This window comes from Chionomys nivalis, chromosome 2 (assembly GCF_950005125.1).
Source record: "Chionomys nivalis chromosome 2, mChiNiv1.1, whole genome shotgun sequence".
NCBI lineage: Eukaryota > Metazoa > Chordata > Mammalia > Rodentia > Cricetidae > Chionomys > Chionomys nivalis.
Window position 1 is genome coordinate 83,670,319 of NC_080087.1, and position 18,796 is coordinate 83,689,114.

General features: G+C 45.1%; 2 protein-coding genes across 2 annotated transcripts in view; one reads left to right on the forward strand and one right to left on the reverse strand.

Moving 5' to 3' along the window:
- Window positions 1–15,078, reverse strand: part of Znf569 (zinc finger protein 569) — a 32,720-nt gene extending 17,642 nt beyond the window's left edge. The window contains exons 1-2 of the mRNA XM_057756669.1: window positions 14,858–15,078; window positions 13,339–13,500 (exon numbers count right to left, since the gene is read on the reverse strand). The gene's annotated coding sequence lies outside the window, so the exon portion shown is untranslated. The remainder of the gene's footprint in view (window positions 1–13,338; window positions 13,501–14,857) is intronic.
- Window positions 15,079–15,966: 888 nt separating this feature from the next.
- On the forward strand, window positions 15,967–17,195 carry LOC130865939 (glyceraldehyde-3-phosphate dehydrogenase-like). Its single transcript, XM_057757115.1, has one exon. The coding sequence runs from the start codon at window positions 16,000–16,002 to the stop codon at window positions 16,999–17,001; it is 1,002 nt and encodes a 333-aa protein (XP_057613098.1). The 5' UTR covers window positions 15,967–15,999; the 3' UTR covers window positions 17,002–17,195.
- Window positions 17,196–18,796: the final 1,601 nt, after the last annotated feature.

Genomic DNA, 18,796 nt, shown 5'->3' on the forward strand with positions numbered 1-18,796 from the left:
CACAGAACCTAGGGGGAAACAAAAGGACCCAAGGCTTCCTACGCCACCATCTTGCTGATGTCGCTCTTCCCTGCCTTCTCCCCTTCTCCTCTTTCACCTCCATAACTCACTAAATAAATATCCAACCTCACTCTGCATGGCATGCCTATCCATGTCTCTGTCTCTCACCCGCCACATGGCTCCCTGCCCAGGACAGCCACCTTTGGGGACCTGTGGTGTGGTCTCGTGGCATGCCCATCCATCTGTCTCTCCTCGTGGAACTGGTTGCTCTAAGGAGGTCTCTCACCCACCATGTGGCTCCCTGCCTGCGGCTTGCTGCCTCTTGTGGCCCACTGCAGCCACTTGGGGAACTGTGCCTTCCCTGCCTCGGACTGGCTGCTCTCAGGACCCTCAGCCCTCAGCCAGCTGCCTGCCACCACTTCGGGGACCTATCACATGGTCTCATGGCCAGCTGCCTGCCACCACTGTGGGGACCTGCTGCCTACTGCAGCCACTCAGGGACCTGCAGCATTTTACTTTTACCATACCATTGGTGCCATGACTCGGATTTTACTTAAACCATAACAGTGGCCCCTTTCAATTTTTGTGACCTAAAACTTTCAGCAGGTGCAGTGGTGCTCACCTCTGGACCCAGCACTGGGGAGGCCCAGGCAGGTGGAGCTCTGTGAGTTCAAGGTCAGCCTGGTCCACATAATGAGTTCAAGGATAGCCAGAGTTGTACAGTAAAACCATGTTTCAAAAATAATAGAAGATAAAAATTAAAACTTTTTTCCTTCTTCTGTTTGTTTCTTTTTCAAAAACATTTCTTTGTGTATTCTTGGTTGTCCTGGAACTCACTATGTAGAGCAGGATGGCCTTGAACTCACTCTCTGTGAGTGAGCTCTCTGCTGCCTGCCTCAGCCTTCCAAGTGCTCAGTTAAAGGCACTGCTGGGGGAAAAGAGGACCCTGTACTCACAGAGAAGCACTAAGAGAACCCAGAATGTTAAACATGCCCGGATGGAGGAGATAAAAATCAAATACCTGCATCCCATCCACAAAGCTGAGAGTGTCCTTTTTTGCTCTCTTTTAAGGACAAACCTTGCCCTAATTCCCCAGAATGATTATTCCAGACTCCTCCCTTCTTAAGGCGAGCTGTCACTGGTACTTTGTGGCCTAGTGACCTCTATGTTACCAGTTAGAGGCCTTTTAGCAAAGAACCCACCCTCATGGTTACACAAACCGAGGATTCCTGATGTAGTCACCCCTTAAGCTTTATTGTGCACCTGGAACTGAACTGTTTGTTGCCTCGAAACTTCTCCCAAACTGCACTGTTTTAAATATGCTGGCAGTGCATCACCTGGCTCGGACTCCCTGAGGTCTGATCAGGTTGGAGAAGTCAATCTGCACTGAGTTTCCATTCTCATCTCTGCACTGTTCCTGTATGACACCCGCAGGGACCCCCTCACACCAACCTCTCCTCCCATCCCCCCCAGCTCAAACATTTCACACCTCAGTTAACCTGATCAGGAGAGCCCCCTCAAGTGTGCCTAGAGGCCCATGTCCCAGGTGAGTCTAGATCTTATCAAGGTTGAAAACATCAATTAATTGAGCATCACACCTGATGAGCATCACACCTGAGCTGTTGGACCTGGCTGCTGTCGTATGACCAGATTTATCTTACGCTTTCAGAGAAACAAACACCAGCACAGGTACTGAATTCATATACATAATTTGATCTCCTTGTCAATGGAAACAGTGCCTGTATACGGTGGGGAAGGGCCCAGAAGTCCAATAACTGAGTGCCAAGTTCTCGTCCTATTTGTAGCCCAGCAGCACTCAGCTATTGCACTGGACACACCATGTCCCACTACAGCGCCTCAGGGTTCTCATTAGAAAGGATTTAACTCTTTTCATCCCGGAAAGGCAAGTTAGGCTGTCTCTAGTCTGGTCCCAATATTCTGTTAGATAATATTATTTTTAAATGTGTTCCATTTGTTTATGCTGTGGAATATTTGTTTTAATAATGCAAAAATGTGCTGCATTCTTTTATGGTGCATTTGTTTAATTCTGCGAAGTTGTGATTCTTTGCCTGTCTAAAACATCTGATGGTCTAAAGAGCTGAATGGCCAGTAGCGAGGCAGGAGAAAGGACAGGCAGGACTGGCAGAGAGAATCGGAGGAGAAAAAGAGAGAAAAGAAGGGGCCCGACACTGAGTAAGAATGAAAGCAAGATGTACAGAAGTAAGAAAAATAAAAAACCAGAGGTAAAAAGTAGACATGATAATTTAAGAAAAGCTGGCTACAAACAAGCCAAGCTACAGTCAGGCATTTATAAGTAACAGTAAGCTTCTCTCTCTCTCTCTCTCTCTCTCTCTCTCTCTCTCTCTCTGTGTGTGTGTGGGGGGGGGGAAGGGGGAGATATTGTTTGGGAGCTGGGTGGCAGACCCCTTGAAGGGTCTAGAAATAAGAATATAGAAATGTAGGTACCAGAAATTAGAATGTAGAAAGAAAGACACATAAAGTGGTAAACCTAGACAAACTACCAGCAGCTTTCTCGGCAGTTAAGGATGGATTATCCACAGTGGGTTATTTTCTCAGCTGCTTAGGATCTATGGACAGCAGTGGGTTACTTCATTGTACAACTGGCTGCTCTGTTTACAAGACCAAGAAAACACCCCTGCCGTCCCCACCCGCCATTAACAACAGATATGAGCTGAGTTAGCTTTTAAATGGTGGGGTGTACCTGACTTTTGGGTTGTGCATTTTCCCATACACAAAACCGGCAGTGTCAGGGAAAGTGCAGAGCTTTGGTAAGCACCATCAGGGAGCGTCTGGGAAAAACAGCACTGGTGTCAGCAGAAGAGGGACAGGTGGGGGGCGGAAAGGGGCTTCCTTCTCACAAGACGTCACCTGTCTATCTTTGAATATATACATGCATTTATATTATACACACCATGCACATAAGCATGTATATTCGTGCATGTTTTAGTTTCCAGTGAGGGTGGTAACATGCCTGTATTCCCAGCACTTGGGAGCTTGAGACAGGAAGGTCTCCTTAGGTCAAGGTCACCCTGGCTGGAGAATGAGACCACCTCTCAATCGCGTACTCACTCAGTCAATCCACAACAATAAAAGAAAAGTTCTACTTTAAACAGAAACTTTTCAAAAGGAAGCTCACATGAAAGAACAAGAGTTTGCTTATAAGCTTCCTCTTGCCCTGCAGAGATACTTAAGAGTCCTTGCAGTTGAGAAGGAAGCTCCTGCTTATATTTGTTAACCAAAGTGCAAAGTGCTCCCTCTGGATGGGAGGCTAAAAGAGCAATGGGCTTCCTAAAATAGCTGACCTATTCTTCCTTACCTCTAGCTTATGTCATCAACTTCTATGTATTTTGCTCAATTCCCCTCATTTGTATTCACTTTCACTAACTCTTCCCCAAGACAAGGTTTCCCTGTAGCCCTGGCTGTCCTGGAACTCCCTCTGTAGCCCAGGCTGCCTCTAACTCAGAGGTCCGCCTCCTCTGCCTCTCAAGAGCTGGAGGAGTGCTCCTTGTATAGATTTGTTTCTTAATGCCCTGTAGGTCTCCTCTTTCACTCCTGAAGGTAAACTCCAGCTATATACAAGGATATGCCCTTCTTTAAACAAACTGCACATCCTATTCCCATGTCTAGAAACCACACCCTGACTTCCAACCAGCCTGCTGCTCCTTTACCAAAGCCCTGTTCTTAAGTCAAGATCACGTCACTTTGGGGTGGGGTATTCCTCTATGTGGACTTACTTATACTCCTGTACCCCTTAAGCTCCCACACTGTGGCATTTATCACTCTGCAACAGTACTATCTGTTGACCTGTTAGGCTCTCTAGTGTTAAAGCATTTATGATATAGACTACTATAAGACTCGGCATTCCATGACACAGCACAATAACTCACAGGAAAAGATGAGGAAAAGTTTGTGAAATGAGTTTTAAAACTCCATGATTAGCATGTTGGGGTTGCTAATGGAAAAAATGGAAACTGGGGGAAATAAGCAAAGAGATGGAAACTAGGGGAAAAGGGATGCTATAAATAAAAAACACTAGACAGAAACAATGTCTTTGTGCTGATCAGCAGAATTGATACACCGAGGGAAAACATTAGTGAGTTTAAAGATATGCCAACAGATGCTTTCTAAGCATAAACACAAAACAATGGAAAACAACGAAACTATGAGACAATATTCAATATTAAAGCATATGATACATAGATATTATGAATGCAAGTGGATTACCAAAAGGAAAAGTATTTTAAGCAATAATATATAGAAATGCTATAAACTGATAGCAGATCACAACTCTAAAAAGCTCAGAGAACAGAATGGGGGTGGGGGTAGGGGGGACACACAAACACAGCATACTGAAAATAAAAAGAAGGCCAGCAAAAAACCAATACCATATCTCTACAGAAAAAAGGAAAGAACTATAGTCATCTTAAAAGTAACCACAGACATAAAACAGTGATGGACACAGAGAAATTCAAACAAAAACTGAGGGAGTTTATCAAGCAGATCTTCCTTCAAGCAATGGTAAGACCTCAGTTGGTCATGGTGGTATACTCCCATAAATCCCAGCACTTGCAGTCAGAGGCAAGAAGATCTGAAGGCGGACACCAGCCTGGCGTAGAGTAAAAGGGTCAGCCAAAGAAACACGCCTGACCTTGAAACCAGAGCCAGTCAAAGAAACACATTTTGGCCCTAAAACCAAAGCCAATGAAGCACACCCTGACCCTGAAACCAGAGAGATAAAAAAAAACAACTTGAGTTGTAGGTATAGCTAGCTTTTGACGGCCAGGATGCCTTTCCCTCCAGAATTGTAACACCTACAGGTATCGTCTGGCTTCTGACAGCCAGAATAACTTTTCCTTCCAAGCTGTGTTATAACCTTTCCCTTCAGAGCTATAGCGCTGACACCTTGGTGCCGAAACCCAGGAGCGACTACCTCCCTAGCTGTCTGCCATCTCTATCTCTGAGTTCATCGGGATCGCCAGTGTGCGGCTCAGAGCATGCTTACCCTCCAGGGCCAACTCGACTCACTGGGCCACCATAAGTGCAACAAAGTCAGTGAGGATTAGACTTCCTAAAAGCAGAAAGAGGAGGTCTTTGTCTCTTTCTCAGGGAGGAATGTTGCTTCTATGTCAACCAGTCAGGTATAGTAAAAGACAAGATCCAGCAACTCCAGATGAATCTCCAAAAATGTAAGAAACAGCTCGATACCTCAGGCTAGTAGCTCATTGACGGTCCAGCATGGAGGTGGATGTGACCCTTCTTAGCCCCTTTCCCCTGCTTGTCTTGATCCTCCTAGTTGTGCCCTGCCTGATAAACTTCTTGTCTAGATTTCTTCAAAAACAGATCTCTACCCAGAATTTTAATCAGTTGCTATTACAGGATTACTAGTCCCTAGCTACAGAGTCAGAGGCCAGTAACTCCCAATTATACCGATAGTGAAGATCAAGTTCACCCAAAGGACTTTGAGGCCCTGATTCAACAGCAAGTAGTCTAATAATAACACTGCCCCCTTTCCATGACCCGACTGTTTATCAATAATAAACAAAAAGGGGGAATGTAAGCCCCCTTAATCCAGACAAGTGGCCAGGCCCCTCGCCCAAGGACCTCTAACTGCCAGATTCCACCTACAGAACACTCTTGACTCCCCTTAACTGCTAGACCCTGCCCCTACTCTACAGAGTAAAAAGCCCAATCTCCAATCTCCACCCTGAAAAGATCCACCACCCCCTTCCCAAGTAATTCATACAAGTCCTTCCTGTTCAGTCTGCTGCTCTTTTTCGCCCAAGCAGAGGCAGCCACCCTCCTGCTTTTCCCCTCCCAACAAATCTCTTGTGTGAGGTTTGTTGTGCAGTGTGACTTTCTGGTATTCCTTGGCTTCCAACTGCCAGGAAACCTTTCCGTCCAAGCTGTAATGCTTATAGTAGTGATGGGCAAATGACAACGGGAAACCACATGATGTGACAATACAGGTAAAAGAAAAAATTTCCTTGCGTCCTTCATTAACTGATCGAGAGAAAACTGCTTATTTCAAACAACAGTGATATCAATGTGTTAGCTAATTATAGCACAGGAATGAACGACGTCAGTGACCAATGTGCATAAAATGCGGGAAGGAGAGGTAAGACCACTCAGTTAAACAGCTCCTGTGCTGGGAACAGGACAAGGCAGCTCTGCTTCAAAGTAAACCAAGATGAGTTAAAAAAGAAAAAAAAGCTGGGCGATGGTGGCGCACGCCTTTAATCCCAGCACTCGGGAGGCAGAGGCAGGCGGATCTCTGGGAGTTCGAGGCCAGCCTGGTCTACAAGAGCTAGTTCCAGGACAGGCTCCAAAACCACAGAGAAACCCTGCTTCGAAAAACCAAAAAAAAAAAAGAAAGAAAAACCAAAAAAAAAAAAAAAAAGATGAGTTAAAAAATACATATTGAAAATTCAGGACAATACTCATATTTTTAAAGAAAATATAAATCAAAGAGTAAAACCAGAGATTACTTATGAAGATCAAATAAAGGAGCTAGAAAAGGAAAACAGGGGCCAAAGAAAAAACAAACACAATTAGAAAGGTGTAGGGTAAAAGGGCCAAAGAAACCCACCTGACCCTGAAACCAGAGCCAGTGAAGGGAAAAACCCTGGCCCTGAAACTACAGGGCCATATTATACAGGCCCATATTTCTACACTGTATTTTGGAATGGATAAATAAAGATCTTTCCCCATTCTATAGGCTGATATTATATCTTAATGGCTGTGTCCTTTGCTTTGCAGAAGCTTCTTAGTTTCAGGAGATCTCATTTACTTATTGTTTCTCTCAACGTCTGTGCCACTGGGGCCGTATTTGATGTACCAATGCATTCAAGTGTACTTCTAACTTTTCTTCTATGAGGTTCAGTGTGGTTACTTTTAGGTTGAGGCCTTTGATTCATTTGGATTTCAGTTTTGTGCCAAGTGATAAATATGGATATATTTTCATTCTTCTATATGTTAATATCAAGTTATGCCAGCGTCACTAGTTGAATGTGCTTTCCTTTTTCCATTTTCCTATCAGTTAGGCAGTCTTGCAACTTAAAAGGAAGAAAATTTACAAACTTAATTAGATACGCAATGGCTAAAGCCTTAATTATAATATTCTTATGGGAGATCTTGAGTTACAAAGTAAAATTCTTAAAGGGAGCAATGACCCAATTTCCAATAGAGAGCTTACAAGAAACTATAGACAGGTACTCAAGCAGGTAGAGTATATTAATCATAATTCAGCTATGGCAAGTATGTATGATAAGTACAAAACTTATTCTAAAGCAGTTTTATGGAAAAACAGAATGTTTTTATGGCTACGTCTTCCTGTTTTTTCCAGTTAAGAAATTAAACTCTTAATTTGAAGCGGTAGCTCGTCTAGTACAGAGGAGCAGGATGGACCTAGGAGATGATTTAGCAGAGAACTGACTATGGTCGATGTTCCTTATACTAAGCAACAGATTAACGGACAATTTTAAGATAGTGATTCTTGGGCAATTGTGTTTGCTCAATTAAAAAGCCAGAGCAATAATCTTTCCCAGCTGACTGCTATCCACACAACTATATTTTGCTAATGTTATAGCTAAAGATCCCTTACAGGATGCCATGCTAAATTTTCAAATGGCTCTGCCAATGGAAGGACTGCACATATGGTTAATAATGAAAAGGAATTGTGGAGCATTACATGGCTCCTTGAAAATAAAAGCTGCAGACAGATCTAGCATGGTGACACCAAAGTGACCAAATCCTTGCAATGAATTATAAAAAGACCTGACCCTATATTAATTTGGGGTCGAGAATGTGTTTGTGCTTTTTTATTTTTATTTTTATTTTGGTTTTTCGAGACAGGGTTTCTCTGTGGCTTTGGAGCCTGTTCTGGAACTAGCTCTGTAGTCCAGGCTGGCCTCGAACTCACAGAGATCCGCCTGCCTCTGCCTCCCGAGTGCTGGGATTAAAGGATAAAAAGGCTGAGATGACTGCATGTGCAGTGAAAGAGTGGCAGTCCCGATGACATCATAGCTGCAAACGCCCCATAGAGGAGCTGGAGAGGAGTCCATGGTCCAGTCTCCCGGGCACCCAGAGAGGCGTGCCCGGTCTGCGGGACCTGCTGCTGCTGCTCTGCGCTGCAGGGTACCATGCTGCTCTGAGGACAGATGCTGAGTTGCTGCCAGACATTCAGGCCACGGACCCAGAGGCCCAACTGAGATGACCTGACAGCGATGACTATAGTATTCTGCAGCCTGAGTCCTGTTTGCTTCGGAGCTGAAATGTAGACTGAATATTTGACTGTTTAGTTTTTGGGACACAGAACTCGTTTTGATTAAAATATTGGACCTGAGAACTAAGACCTAAGCTTTCCCCTCAGGGAAAGAAAGACTCAATAAGGAATGGCTGAAGCCCTCTTCACTTTAGAGGGGGCAGCCCGAGGGTCTAACTGCTGCGCAGACTGGAACTGGTATAGACAGCAGCAATGTCATTGTTCTCGCCCATCAGAAGAGCTTTTCTTGTCTTTTGATTAATATGGATTTAAGAAAACTGTGATATGTTAAATTGTGGATTTATTATTAATTCCCATTCTAGAATTATGATATTGACCTGATAATGTTTGTAACTGCTTATAAGATGTTGAGAAAAGTTTGACACGCCCTGTAAATGTTTGGGTTTAATGCATATGTTAAGAATTTTAGATTTTGATACAATGTAAAAAAATTAAGACCAGCTGAAGAAACATTTTCAACGCAGGCAGCCCTCCTCTCCTTTAACTAGGAGACTATAGTCTTTAGGAGCATGAATGTTCATAAAACATTACGATCTCTCCTGACTAGAAAGTATGGCTCGGAGACACAGAGCCCAAAGGTATCTCTCTCCCCTAATCTCTTTTGTTCACAGAGGTCGGCAGTCAGAGATGGATTTGAAGCTTCTTCTCCCCGGGTGCCCAAGACAGGAGCTTGCATGAATGGAATGCCTGTTCCAAGAACAAGTAAATTTGGGTAAATAAAAGAGTCTTTGCCTAAGACAGACGTAATCATCTGACCTGTGCTGAAGCACAGGTTTTATTAAAATTAATAAGAGGCAGTGGATTGTAGGGCCATATTACACAGGCCCATATTTCTACATTGTATGGCGGCCAGAATTTCAGGCACAGTTTGCACCTGGCCACACAGAAGGGTCACCTAGCCTTTCCAGACAAATAGATACCATCGTAAACAATGGGTCAGGATATGCTAATATTGTTCTGCTCCTTGTTTGTAATTTGGGAGGTTGCCTGGGAAAGAGGTGTTAATTCAGTCTACTGGACAGAGCAGGTATAAGTAGGAAGATGTGACAAAATGGGCATAGAAAGGTGTGGATGTGACGTTGTCATTCTCCTGGTTACCTAGGAAACAGAATGCTAATGAATTTTCCCCTCAGTTTATGTTTTGGTATAAAAGCTGTTTGGAGAATAAATGCAGAGTGTTTCAGGATGTGAACTCAGGATTCCATGAGGGATCCCTGAAAACTCCCTCCTGATAAAATCATGTGAGTTGTGTCCGGGCCCACAACATGAAAGCAGAGCCAATGAAAGAAACACACCCTGTTCCTGAGATTAGAGCCAGTGAAAGAAACACACCCTAACCCTGAAACCAGAACCAAAGAAATAAACCTTGGCCCTGAAACCAGAGCCAGTGAAGGAAACACACTCAATCCTGAAACCAGAGTCAAAAAAACACACTTTGACCCTGGAACCAGAGCCAGTGAAGGAAACACACTCAATCCTGAAACCAGAAAAACACACTTTGGCCCTGGAACCAGAGCCAGTGAAGGAAGCTCACCTACCCCTGAGCCAAATGGCTAGTGAAAAAATATATACTTTGGTGCTATAACCAGAGCCAAGTTTGCCCTCACCAACTGAGGATAAAACCAACCAATCCCTGAACACAAAATCTAGCCTGCCTGAGCTTGTCCAAGATCCAGGAGATTAAAATTTGACCAATTCCCACCCTGAAAATCTTCTCCTTGGAAAAAAAAAATCTCCACTCCTAAGAAGCCCTATATAAGCCCTGTGCCTGTTCAGTTGGCAGCTGCCCTTGTCCACCCTGGTAATCAGCCGCTCTCCTGGATTCCTCCGTCCCAAATCTCTTAAAAGAGTCTTGGGTAGAGCAGAATCTCTGCTAAGTTTTCTTTGTAGAGTGGAGCAGAGAAGCAAAGGATGCCTCTGCTGGGAAACTCCCTTAGCAGAGTGGAGCAGAGCTCAACCGCTCCAGACTCTCTGTCCGAGTAGCGAGTAGCGGGATTGCCACCGAGATGTGCAGAGAGACCATATCCTTCCAGAACACAGCTTGTCAGGAAGTCAGCCTTCCTCCTCACAGCTGCAGGTAACCAGGATCCCTTCCCTTCACAGCTGGAGGTACTGCCTGACATCCGACAGTCAGGGTATCTTCCCTCCAGAGCTATAACACTTGCACATGGCATGTATGTTTCTTCTAGCAGGAACAAAAATGGCTTAAAATTGTATTATAGTGAAACACAACGTTTGTATATATTTTATTAAAAAAAATTTAGGCTGGGCAGTGGTGGCATATGCCTTTAATCCCAGCACCCAGGAGGCAGAGGGAGGAGAATCTCTGAGTTCTAGGCCAGCCTGGACTACATAGTGAGTTTCAGGTTGGCCAGAGAAATTCACAGGGAAACCCTATCTCAAAAAACATGGCCTGAAACTTACTATGTAGACCTGGCTAGTCTGGAACTCACAAAAATGCATCTGCTTCTGCCTCCCTAGTGCTGGAATCAAAGGAGTGCAATATCACACCTGGCTTGTATTTTAAAAATAAATTACATACTTTAGGTGGTAAGTGGGTAAATATACATTTAGATATCCTAAACTGGTTTTTAAAATCCAGATTTGTACACACACACACACACTTAGAAACAACGACCATACCAATAGTAATAAGCATTATAATAAATGTAATGGTCTGTCCTGTCCCTTTTAGAGACAAGCCGTCCCCACTCCCTAACCCCCACCGACCTCTCTCCCTTCCCCCCTCTTCTCTCTCTCTCTCTGCTTCTCTCTCTGCTCTTCTCCCTTCTACCCATAACCCACTAAATAAATAGCCACTTTCTCTGCATGGCGTGCCAAAGAGGTCTCTGTCTCTCACCCACCATGTGGCTCCCTGCCTGGGACCGGCTGCCTTCATGGCCCGCTGCCCACTGCTGCCACTCGGGGACCTGCAGCGTTTCTGCCACTGCACCCCTCGGGGAAACCAGTGTTTTGTCTAAACCATAACAACAAAGGTCTTTTAAAAATATGATTAAAAGTTATTTTCTTTTTAATTATTACCTAGGCTGTGCGTGCACACTGGAGGTCAGAGAGTGTCAGATCCCTTGTGGCTACAGCTACAAGCAGTGGTGAGCTGCCTGATGTGGATGCTGGGAATCAAACTCAGGTCCTCTGCAAGAACAGTATGTGCTCTGAACCGCTGAGTCATCTCTCCAGCCCTAATTATGGTTCTAAATGCTATTTCTCCCTGAGCCATCTTTCCAGCCCTAATTATGGTCTTAAAAGCTATTTCTCATTAAGAGAAATCAGGACACCAAGCATAAAATACTGACTTCATTTCCTAAAGCAGGAAATGTTCAAAATAAATAGCTGGTGATAACACAAATAGAGGAAATTATAAAAATCTACTGGGGACTCAGAAGCCATCTTGAAGGGTTGTTGAAGATAAGGAATTTGAACTTAAGATAGAAAGTAATTGCAAAAACTTGAAACACTAGTATGTTGAAATCAATGAGTATATAATGGTAATACAAACAAAAGCTTAGGAAGAGATGCCAGAGGCTAGCAGGAAAATGGCTCAGTGGTTAAGAGCACAGGCTGCCCTTGCAAAGGACCCAGGTTCAGTTCCTAGCACCCACACTAAATGTCTACAAGCACCTCTAAACAACTAGTTCCAAGGGATTGGACTATGGCGCCTGAAGGCACTTGCACACACTTGCTGTGCACAAAGGCAAGTAGGCAACCATAAATAAATTTGGGGTGAGGGAAGCTTGTGGCACACACCTTTACTCTGAGCACTCAGGAAGCAGAGGCAGAAGAATCTCTGTGAGTTCGAGGCCAGCCTTGTCTACAGAGCAAGTTCCAGGGTAACCTGTTACACAGTAAAAGCCTGTCTTGAAAGAGAGAGAAAGACAGACAGACAGACAGAAACACTATGGAAACAATTCAATGTCCCTAAATCCTATAAAGGGGGAAAAAAGTCTATTTATTCCCTTTCTCTTATACAAGCTGTCTCTAAATAATTGATGAGGGATTTTTCTTTCTTTAGGAAAATATTTCAGTTTGAAAAGGCAGAAGAAATAATAGTGACAATGACAGGCCAATCAGTACTTTTTTTGTTGAGTCTTGCCATGTAGCCCAGGTTAACCTAAAATGGGTCATCTCCCTGCCTCCATCACATCCAGCTCTTTCTGTTCTGTTTACAAGACGTCTGAAAACCAAAACTGAAAAACCTCCTTCTTGTCGCCCATCTCAGCCCCTCCGTGGCTCCACCAATCTCTCATTGTCGCCCATCTCAACCCCTCCGTGGCTCCACCAATCTCTCACTGTCTTTCAGCCTTCCTAGTCTCGCCTTTTCATCTGCTCAGTTCAAAACTCTCAGTTGGGACGGGGGGGGGGGGGGGGGGGGGCAGGGCTCAGTGGGAGGGCACTTGTTGCTCTTGCAGGTTGGATTCCCAGCACAAACACAGCTCTCAATGTCCAGAGGACCCAAGGACACTGCACACACATAATGCACAGGCATACATGCAGATAAAACACCCACACACATAAAATAAAAATAAAGCTTTTTTAAAAAGTCCACACTCTGAAAATACAATAAATTCATTTTAACGCAAGGCTTCCTTGTTCTCTTTCACATCACTCATGCTGGCTTCAAGTGTTGATCTGGGTTTGCTTTGCTTTGCTTTGCTTTCTCTTCAAACCCCTAACACCTCTTTCCAGTCTCTCAGCTGGGTCAGGCTGGGTCTTCTTCAGCTGACTATGAAGTTGAAGGAGTGTGGAGAAAAAGCTTGCAGGCTTTCATCAACCATCTGCTTGCTGGCCTGTCTCTTGTCCAGTTGCTTCTTCCTTCTCTCTTCCTACTAGTGTGAGCATGCTCCACACTAAGGCGTACTCTGCCATCTGACCCTATCCTCCCAGCATCTCCTCATCATTCCTTTCCAACATCCCCTCCCAGGCCTCACCATCTAAAACTAAACATCTGGTTCTAAAGATCCTCCTATTTTGACTCTTTTCTTGGTGTTTTTCAGCATCTGATATTTTGGTTCACTTACTTTGTTTATTATCTGGTCCACAGTGATGTGAGTATCATGGCAGCTGAGGGACTGGTTCTTCTCTTCACTGCTCTATCCCAAGCACCAAAACCTGTGACTGATAGGTGTCCAACATTCTATCAATTTTCAGTTTCTAAAAGGATGTTCAGCAGAGGAAGAACTCTGGAAATGAAAGCAGAAAATGAAACATTACTTTAGAAAAACAAATCACAAAATGCCTGATTTTGGTAACAAGTACTGCAAACTCAATTTAAGTTTTTGTTTGTTTTTCGAGACAGGGTTTCTCTATGTAGCTTTGGTGCCTGTCGTGGAACTAGCTCTGGTAGACCAGGCTGGCCTCAAACTCACAGAGATCCGCCTGCCTTTGCGTCCTGAGCGCTGGGATTAAAATTGTATTTTATAACTACAAAGTTAATAAAGATTACCATCACTTATAGCATGTATTGCTATCTGGAGTGTATCTCTATTCCAATATTACTGAAATGATAGGGATGAATCTATTATTTTAGTAATATTGTAGGATGTTAGAACCTTGCACTGGGAAGAAAAGTTTAGATTGAGGGAGATTTTAATGAGGATTATTACCGTACCAATTCTACTTCGAAAAGCCTACCCAAGCATGGGAGGGAGGAAGAAGATACATTGGAGCATTGCCAAAGAGCTCTTCATGAACTTGGTTTATAACTTCAAGAGGTTGAGAAGACACAAATTATTCGGGAGACAGATGTATATATGTATACCAAGGAAAATGGAAATGGTAGCCATTTGAAATTGTTGATGTCACTAGGTTAACAACATATTATTAAATGAAACGTGGGCTACGGAACTGTATATATGCGCTTGCTCTTTTAAGCCACCATGCTCGTTATATGAGCACATGATGCAAGTGTTTATAGTCACAGAGTGTAAAAACGTCAATTTAACAGGACCTATGTGCCTAGTAGAACTGAATAATTTTTGTTCTTTGGGCTTTTCTGTATCTTGATATTTGGGGAATGGAGTGGGGGCAGCAAGGCGAATGACACAAACAGCTTGTCAATACATGAAAATAAATCGTCAAATACTCAAGCGTTGGGGATACTAATATTTCGTACAGAAACGCTTTTTCCATTATTATAAACGACTAAATGGAGCAAGCACGGTCTCCACACATCTACACACAGTCCTACCTAACTTCCACCCACAGAGTTTCTCTTTCATTCGTTATCTCAGACATGCACATATGCACCCATGTTCGCAAAGGCACATAAAGGATAACGAGCAAATTGCAGCCACATCACGCCCAGGCCATGGCCGCTGCAAACGGCCGGCATCGCCTCCTCCATCCACACCCGGCTCCACAGGGCCCCACTCCCACCCAGCACAAAGAGTGCCGGCCTCCGGGCTCGCGGCTTCCCAGGAATCACCCCGAGCCCGGTCACCGGCTGCGATCCCACACCCCACCGCCGCCCAAAGCTCACAGCCCGGGGGGACTACGAGCCAGCGCGGCGAAGGCTGGCGGGGGAGAAGCGCCACAAACCTGGGTCCGTTAGAAGCTGGGTAGCACTTCCCAGAGGGCCCCGCGGCTCGCCGGGCGGGTCTGGCCTCCGGTGAGCGAACCGGGAGAGTGCCCAGGTGAGGGCGCCCCGCTCCAGCAGGGGGATCGGCTTAGGCCTGCACCGGCCCTGAGGCCCAGCGTCTTTGGGGCTGCGGCTTCCGGCCTGGTTTTAACAGCCCAGGTCTGCGGCTTGCAACTGAGAAGAATCCGAATGGGTCCGCCGCTTTCTTGCTCCGGACTACATTTCCCAGAGGCCTTCGCGGCCCGAGACTTGTCGCTCACCCAAATGAAAAGCAGTCCCTGCTCCTGCTGAGAGTCTCAGGGTTAAGAAGTCTGGTCTAAGCAGGAAGCACGGTTGAGTTTATTTAGTTCCTACGTGTCTGGTCGTCCAAGAAAGCCTTTCTCTCAAGGTCTGGCATTTAGACAAAAGCCCCCCTCAGGGGTTTGAAGAAAGTTCTTGCTTGCAAGAAAAGGAGTCATTCTTCTTATCCCTGGCAAGAGAAACTTGTGGCTCTTCCATTTTAACACTTCACTGTGGTGCCTTTTGACTTGCCAAGGTCAATGCTGGGCTCCCTGCGGAGCAAGAAACTGGCGGACCCCTTGGGAAGAAGCGTGCGGGAAAGATTTTCAGAGTTAAATGGGAAGGGAAGAAAGGAGACTTATGAGCTGGGGTGGGGCTTGTGAGCAGGGCCTGAGGTTCCGTGCCTTTCAAGACTGCATTTGCAACTTAACCATCCTCTCGCCATCTTTCCCCTTGCTCTCCATACCTTTTATTCTCTGGTAATCTAATTACAAATCAGATCAGGCAACTTTGCAGCTGCTTGCTGCGCAGTGCACATCTTTGGAGAAACGTCTATTCAAATTCATCGCTCTCTTTAAGTTGGTTGTAATTGTCTTATTGGCTGGAGTTTTTCATATTATTTCATATATTTATTTAAACCCTTAACAGGAGTTGGGAGTGTCGTTCAGGTGGTACTTTCCCTTGTGTGCAGAAGACCCCGGGATCCATCTCCAGTACCACAAAACAAGCACCTTAAAAAACAACAAAACAGGCTCTCTGCTCCTCCCTGTTCTAGAGACAGCCGCTTCTTTTCGTGCAGTGCCAGCCTCGTTCCAGAGACACGATGGTGAAGGTCGGAGTGAACGGATTTGGCCGTATTGGACGCCTGGTTACCAGGGCTGCCTTCACTTCTGGCAAAGTGGAGGTTGTTGCCATCAATGACCCTTTCATCGACCTCAACTACATGGTCTACATGTTCCAGTATGACTCCACCCATGGCAAGTTCAAAGGCACAGTTAAGGCTGAGAATGGGAAGCTTGTCATCAACGGGAAGGCCATCACCATCTTCCAGGAACGAGATCCCGCCAACATCAAATGGGGGGATGCTGGCGCCGAGTATGTTGTGGAGTCGACCGGTGTCTTCACCACCATGGAGAAGGCTGGGGCCCACTTGAAGGGTGGGGCCAAAAGGGTTATCATCTCCGCCCCTTCTGCCGATGCCCCCATGTTTGTGATGGGTGTGAACCATGACAAGTATGACAATTCCCTCAAGATTGTCAGCAACGCTTCCTGCACCACCAACTGCTTAGCCCCCTTGGCCAAGGTCATCCATGACAACTTTGGCATCGTGGAAGGACTCATGACCACAATCCATGCCATCACGGCCACCCAGAAGACTGTGGATGGCCCCTCTGGGAAGCTGTGGCGAGGCGGCCGTGGCGCTGCCCAGAACATCATCCCTGCGTCCACTGGCGCTGCCAAGGCTGTGGGCAAAGTCATCCCAGAGCTGAACGGGAAGCTCACGGGCATGGCCTTCCGTGTTCCTACCCCCAATGTGTCCGTCGTCGATCTGACATGCCTCCTGGAGAAAGCTGCCAAGTATGACGACATCATGAAGGTGGTGAAGCAGGCATCCGAGGGCCCACTAAAGGGCATCCTGGGCTACACTGAGGACCAGGTTGTCTCCTGTGACTTTAACAGTGACTCCCACTCTTCCACCTTCAATGCTGGGGCTGGCATTGCTCTCAATGACAACTTTGTAAAGCTCATTTCCTGGTACGACAATGAATTTGGCTACAGCAACAGAGTGGTGGACCTCATGGCCTACATGGCCTCCAAGGAGTAAGAAGCCCACCCTGGACCACCCATCCCAGCAAGGACACAGCAAGAGAGAGGCCCTCGGCTGCTGAGCAGTCCCTGTCCTAACTCAACCCTTGACACTGAGCATCTCCCTCACAGTTTCCATCCCAGACCCCCAGAATAGCAGGAGGGGCTTAGGGAGCCCTACTCTCTTGAATACCATCAATAAAGTTCATTGCACCCCTAAAAAAAAAAAAAAAAAAAAAAAACCCTTATAAGATACATGCTTCTCAAACACTCACCCATGCTATAGGAGTAAGTTGTCTTTTCATTGCAGCAGGCTTTTACTTTTAGGCGACCAACCTGCTCCCAATCATGACACAGAGACTTATTATTCATTATAAATGCATGGCCTACCTTAGGCTCGTTTCTGGCTAGCTCTTTTAACTTGACTAGTTTCTCTTTGTCTACCTTTTGCCTCGTGGCTTTTTACCTTTTATTCTTTCTGTATATCTTACTTTCCTACTGTCTCCAAGTCTGGCTGGTGGCTGCCTGACTTCTGCCCCCGGCCAGTCCCTCTTTTTCTCCCTCATTCTGTCCTCTCTTCTTGAGCCTACATTTCTCCTCCTACTTATTCTTTCTGCCCACCAGCCCCACCTATTCCTTTTCAGGCTAGCTATTGACCATTCAGCTTCTTATTAGACCAGTAATCAAGTGCCTTAGGAAAGCAAGGTAGAAACAGCAACACGTTTTCATAATTTAACAAATGAAGTATAAACAAATGTAACACAACCTTACATTGTTAAATGCAGCAGAAATAAAAGTAAAACACCTTCACATAGTTTACATAATATTCCAAAGCATAAACAAATGTAACACATCTCAACCCAGTTAAGATAATATTCCACCACATTTTATTTATTGATAATACCCTTTGATGCACAAGGTGTTTTTTTAATATTTATTTATTTATTATGTATACAATATTCTGTCTGTGTGTATGGCTGCAGGCCAGAAGAAGGCAGCAGACCCCATTACAGATGGTTGTGAGCCACCATGTGATTGTTGGGAATTGAACTCAGGACCTTTGGAAGGGCAGGCAATGCTCTTAACCTCTGAGCCATCTCTCCAGCCCCCGGTGTTTTTTTTTTTAAGCCCTAACCCCCTCTGGGTTTTTGAGACAGGATCTCCCTTTGTAACCCTAGCTCTCCTGGAATTCGCTGACCAGGACAGCCTCAAACTCACAGAGATCCTCCTGCCTCCACTTCCTGAGTGCAGGGATTAAAGGCCTGTGCCACCACTGTCAGGCCAGGTTTATTTATTTCTATTTTCTGTGTATTTTGCCTCCAGGTACCTCTACACCAGGTGCATGCAGTTCATGGAGAGACCAGAAGAGGGCATGGGATTCTCTGGCACTGGAGTGACAAGTGGTTGTAAGTCAACTCCATGTGATTGCTAGGAATTGAAGACAGGTCCTCTTCAAGAGCAGCAAGGACTCTTAACTACAAAGTCATCTCTCCAGGCCTTGCTTCAGGTATTACAGTGTACATATTTCCTTTATCATAATATTTAAGCGACATTATTTTACTTCACATAGAGTGTAGAACTCTAAGCAATAGTTTACTTCTTTTCTCCTTGCCTAATAGAAGCTTCTTGAATTTGCAGTTGCTTGCTTTGTGGACCAGACTGGCTTCAAGCTCACATAAATCAGACTGCTTCTGCTTCTAGGTACTGATATTAAAGGTGTATACCATAATGCCCAGCCCTACTCCTTATTATTTATTTATTTTTTTTACTTTTGTTTTCTGGCTTCTAACCAGACACTACAGAGGAGAATTCCA

Bases quoted from the DNA above. Each gene is read 5' to 3' on its own strand.
- LOC130865939 (XM_057757115.1), top strand. From the start codon at position 16,000: ATGGTGAAGGTCGGAGTGAACGGATTTGGCCGTATTGGACGCCTGGTT.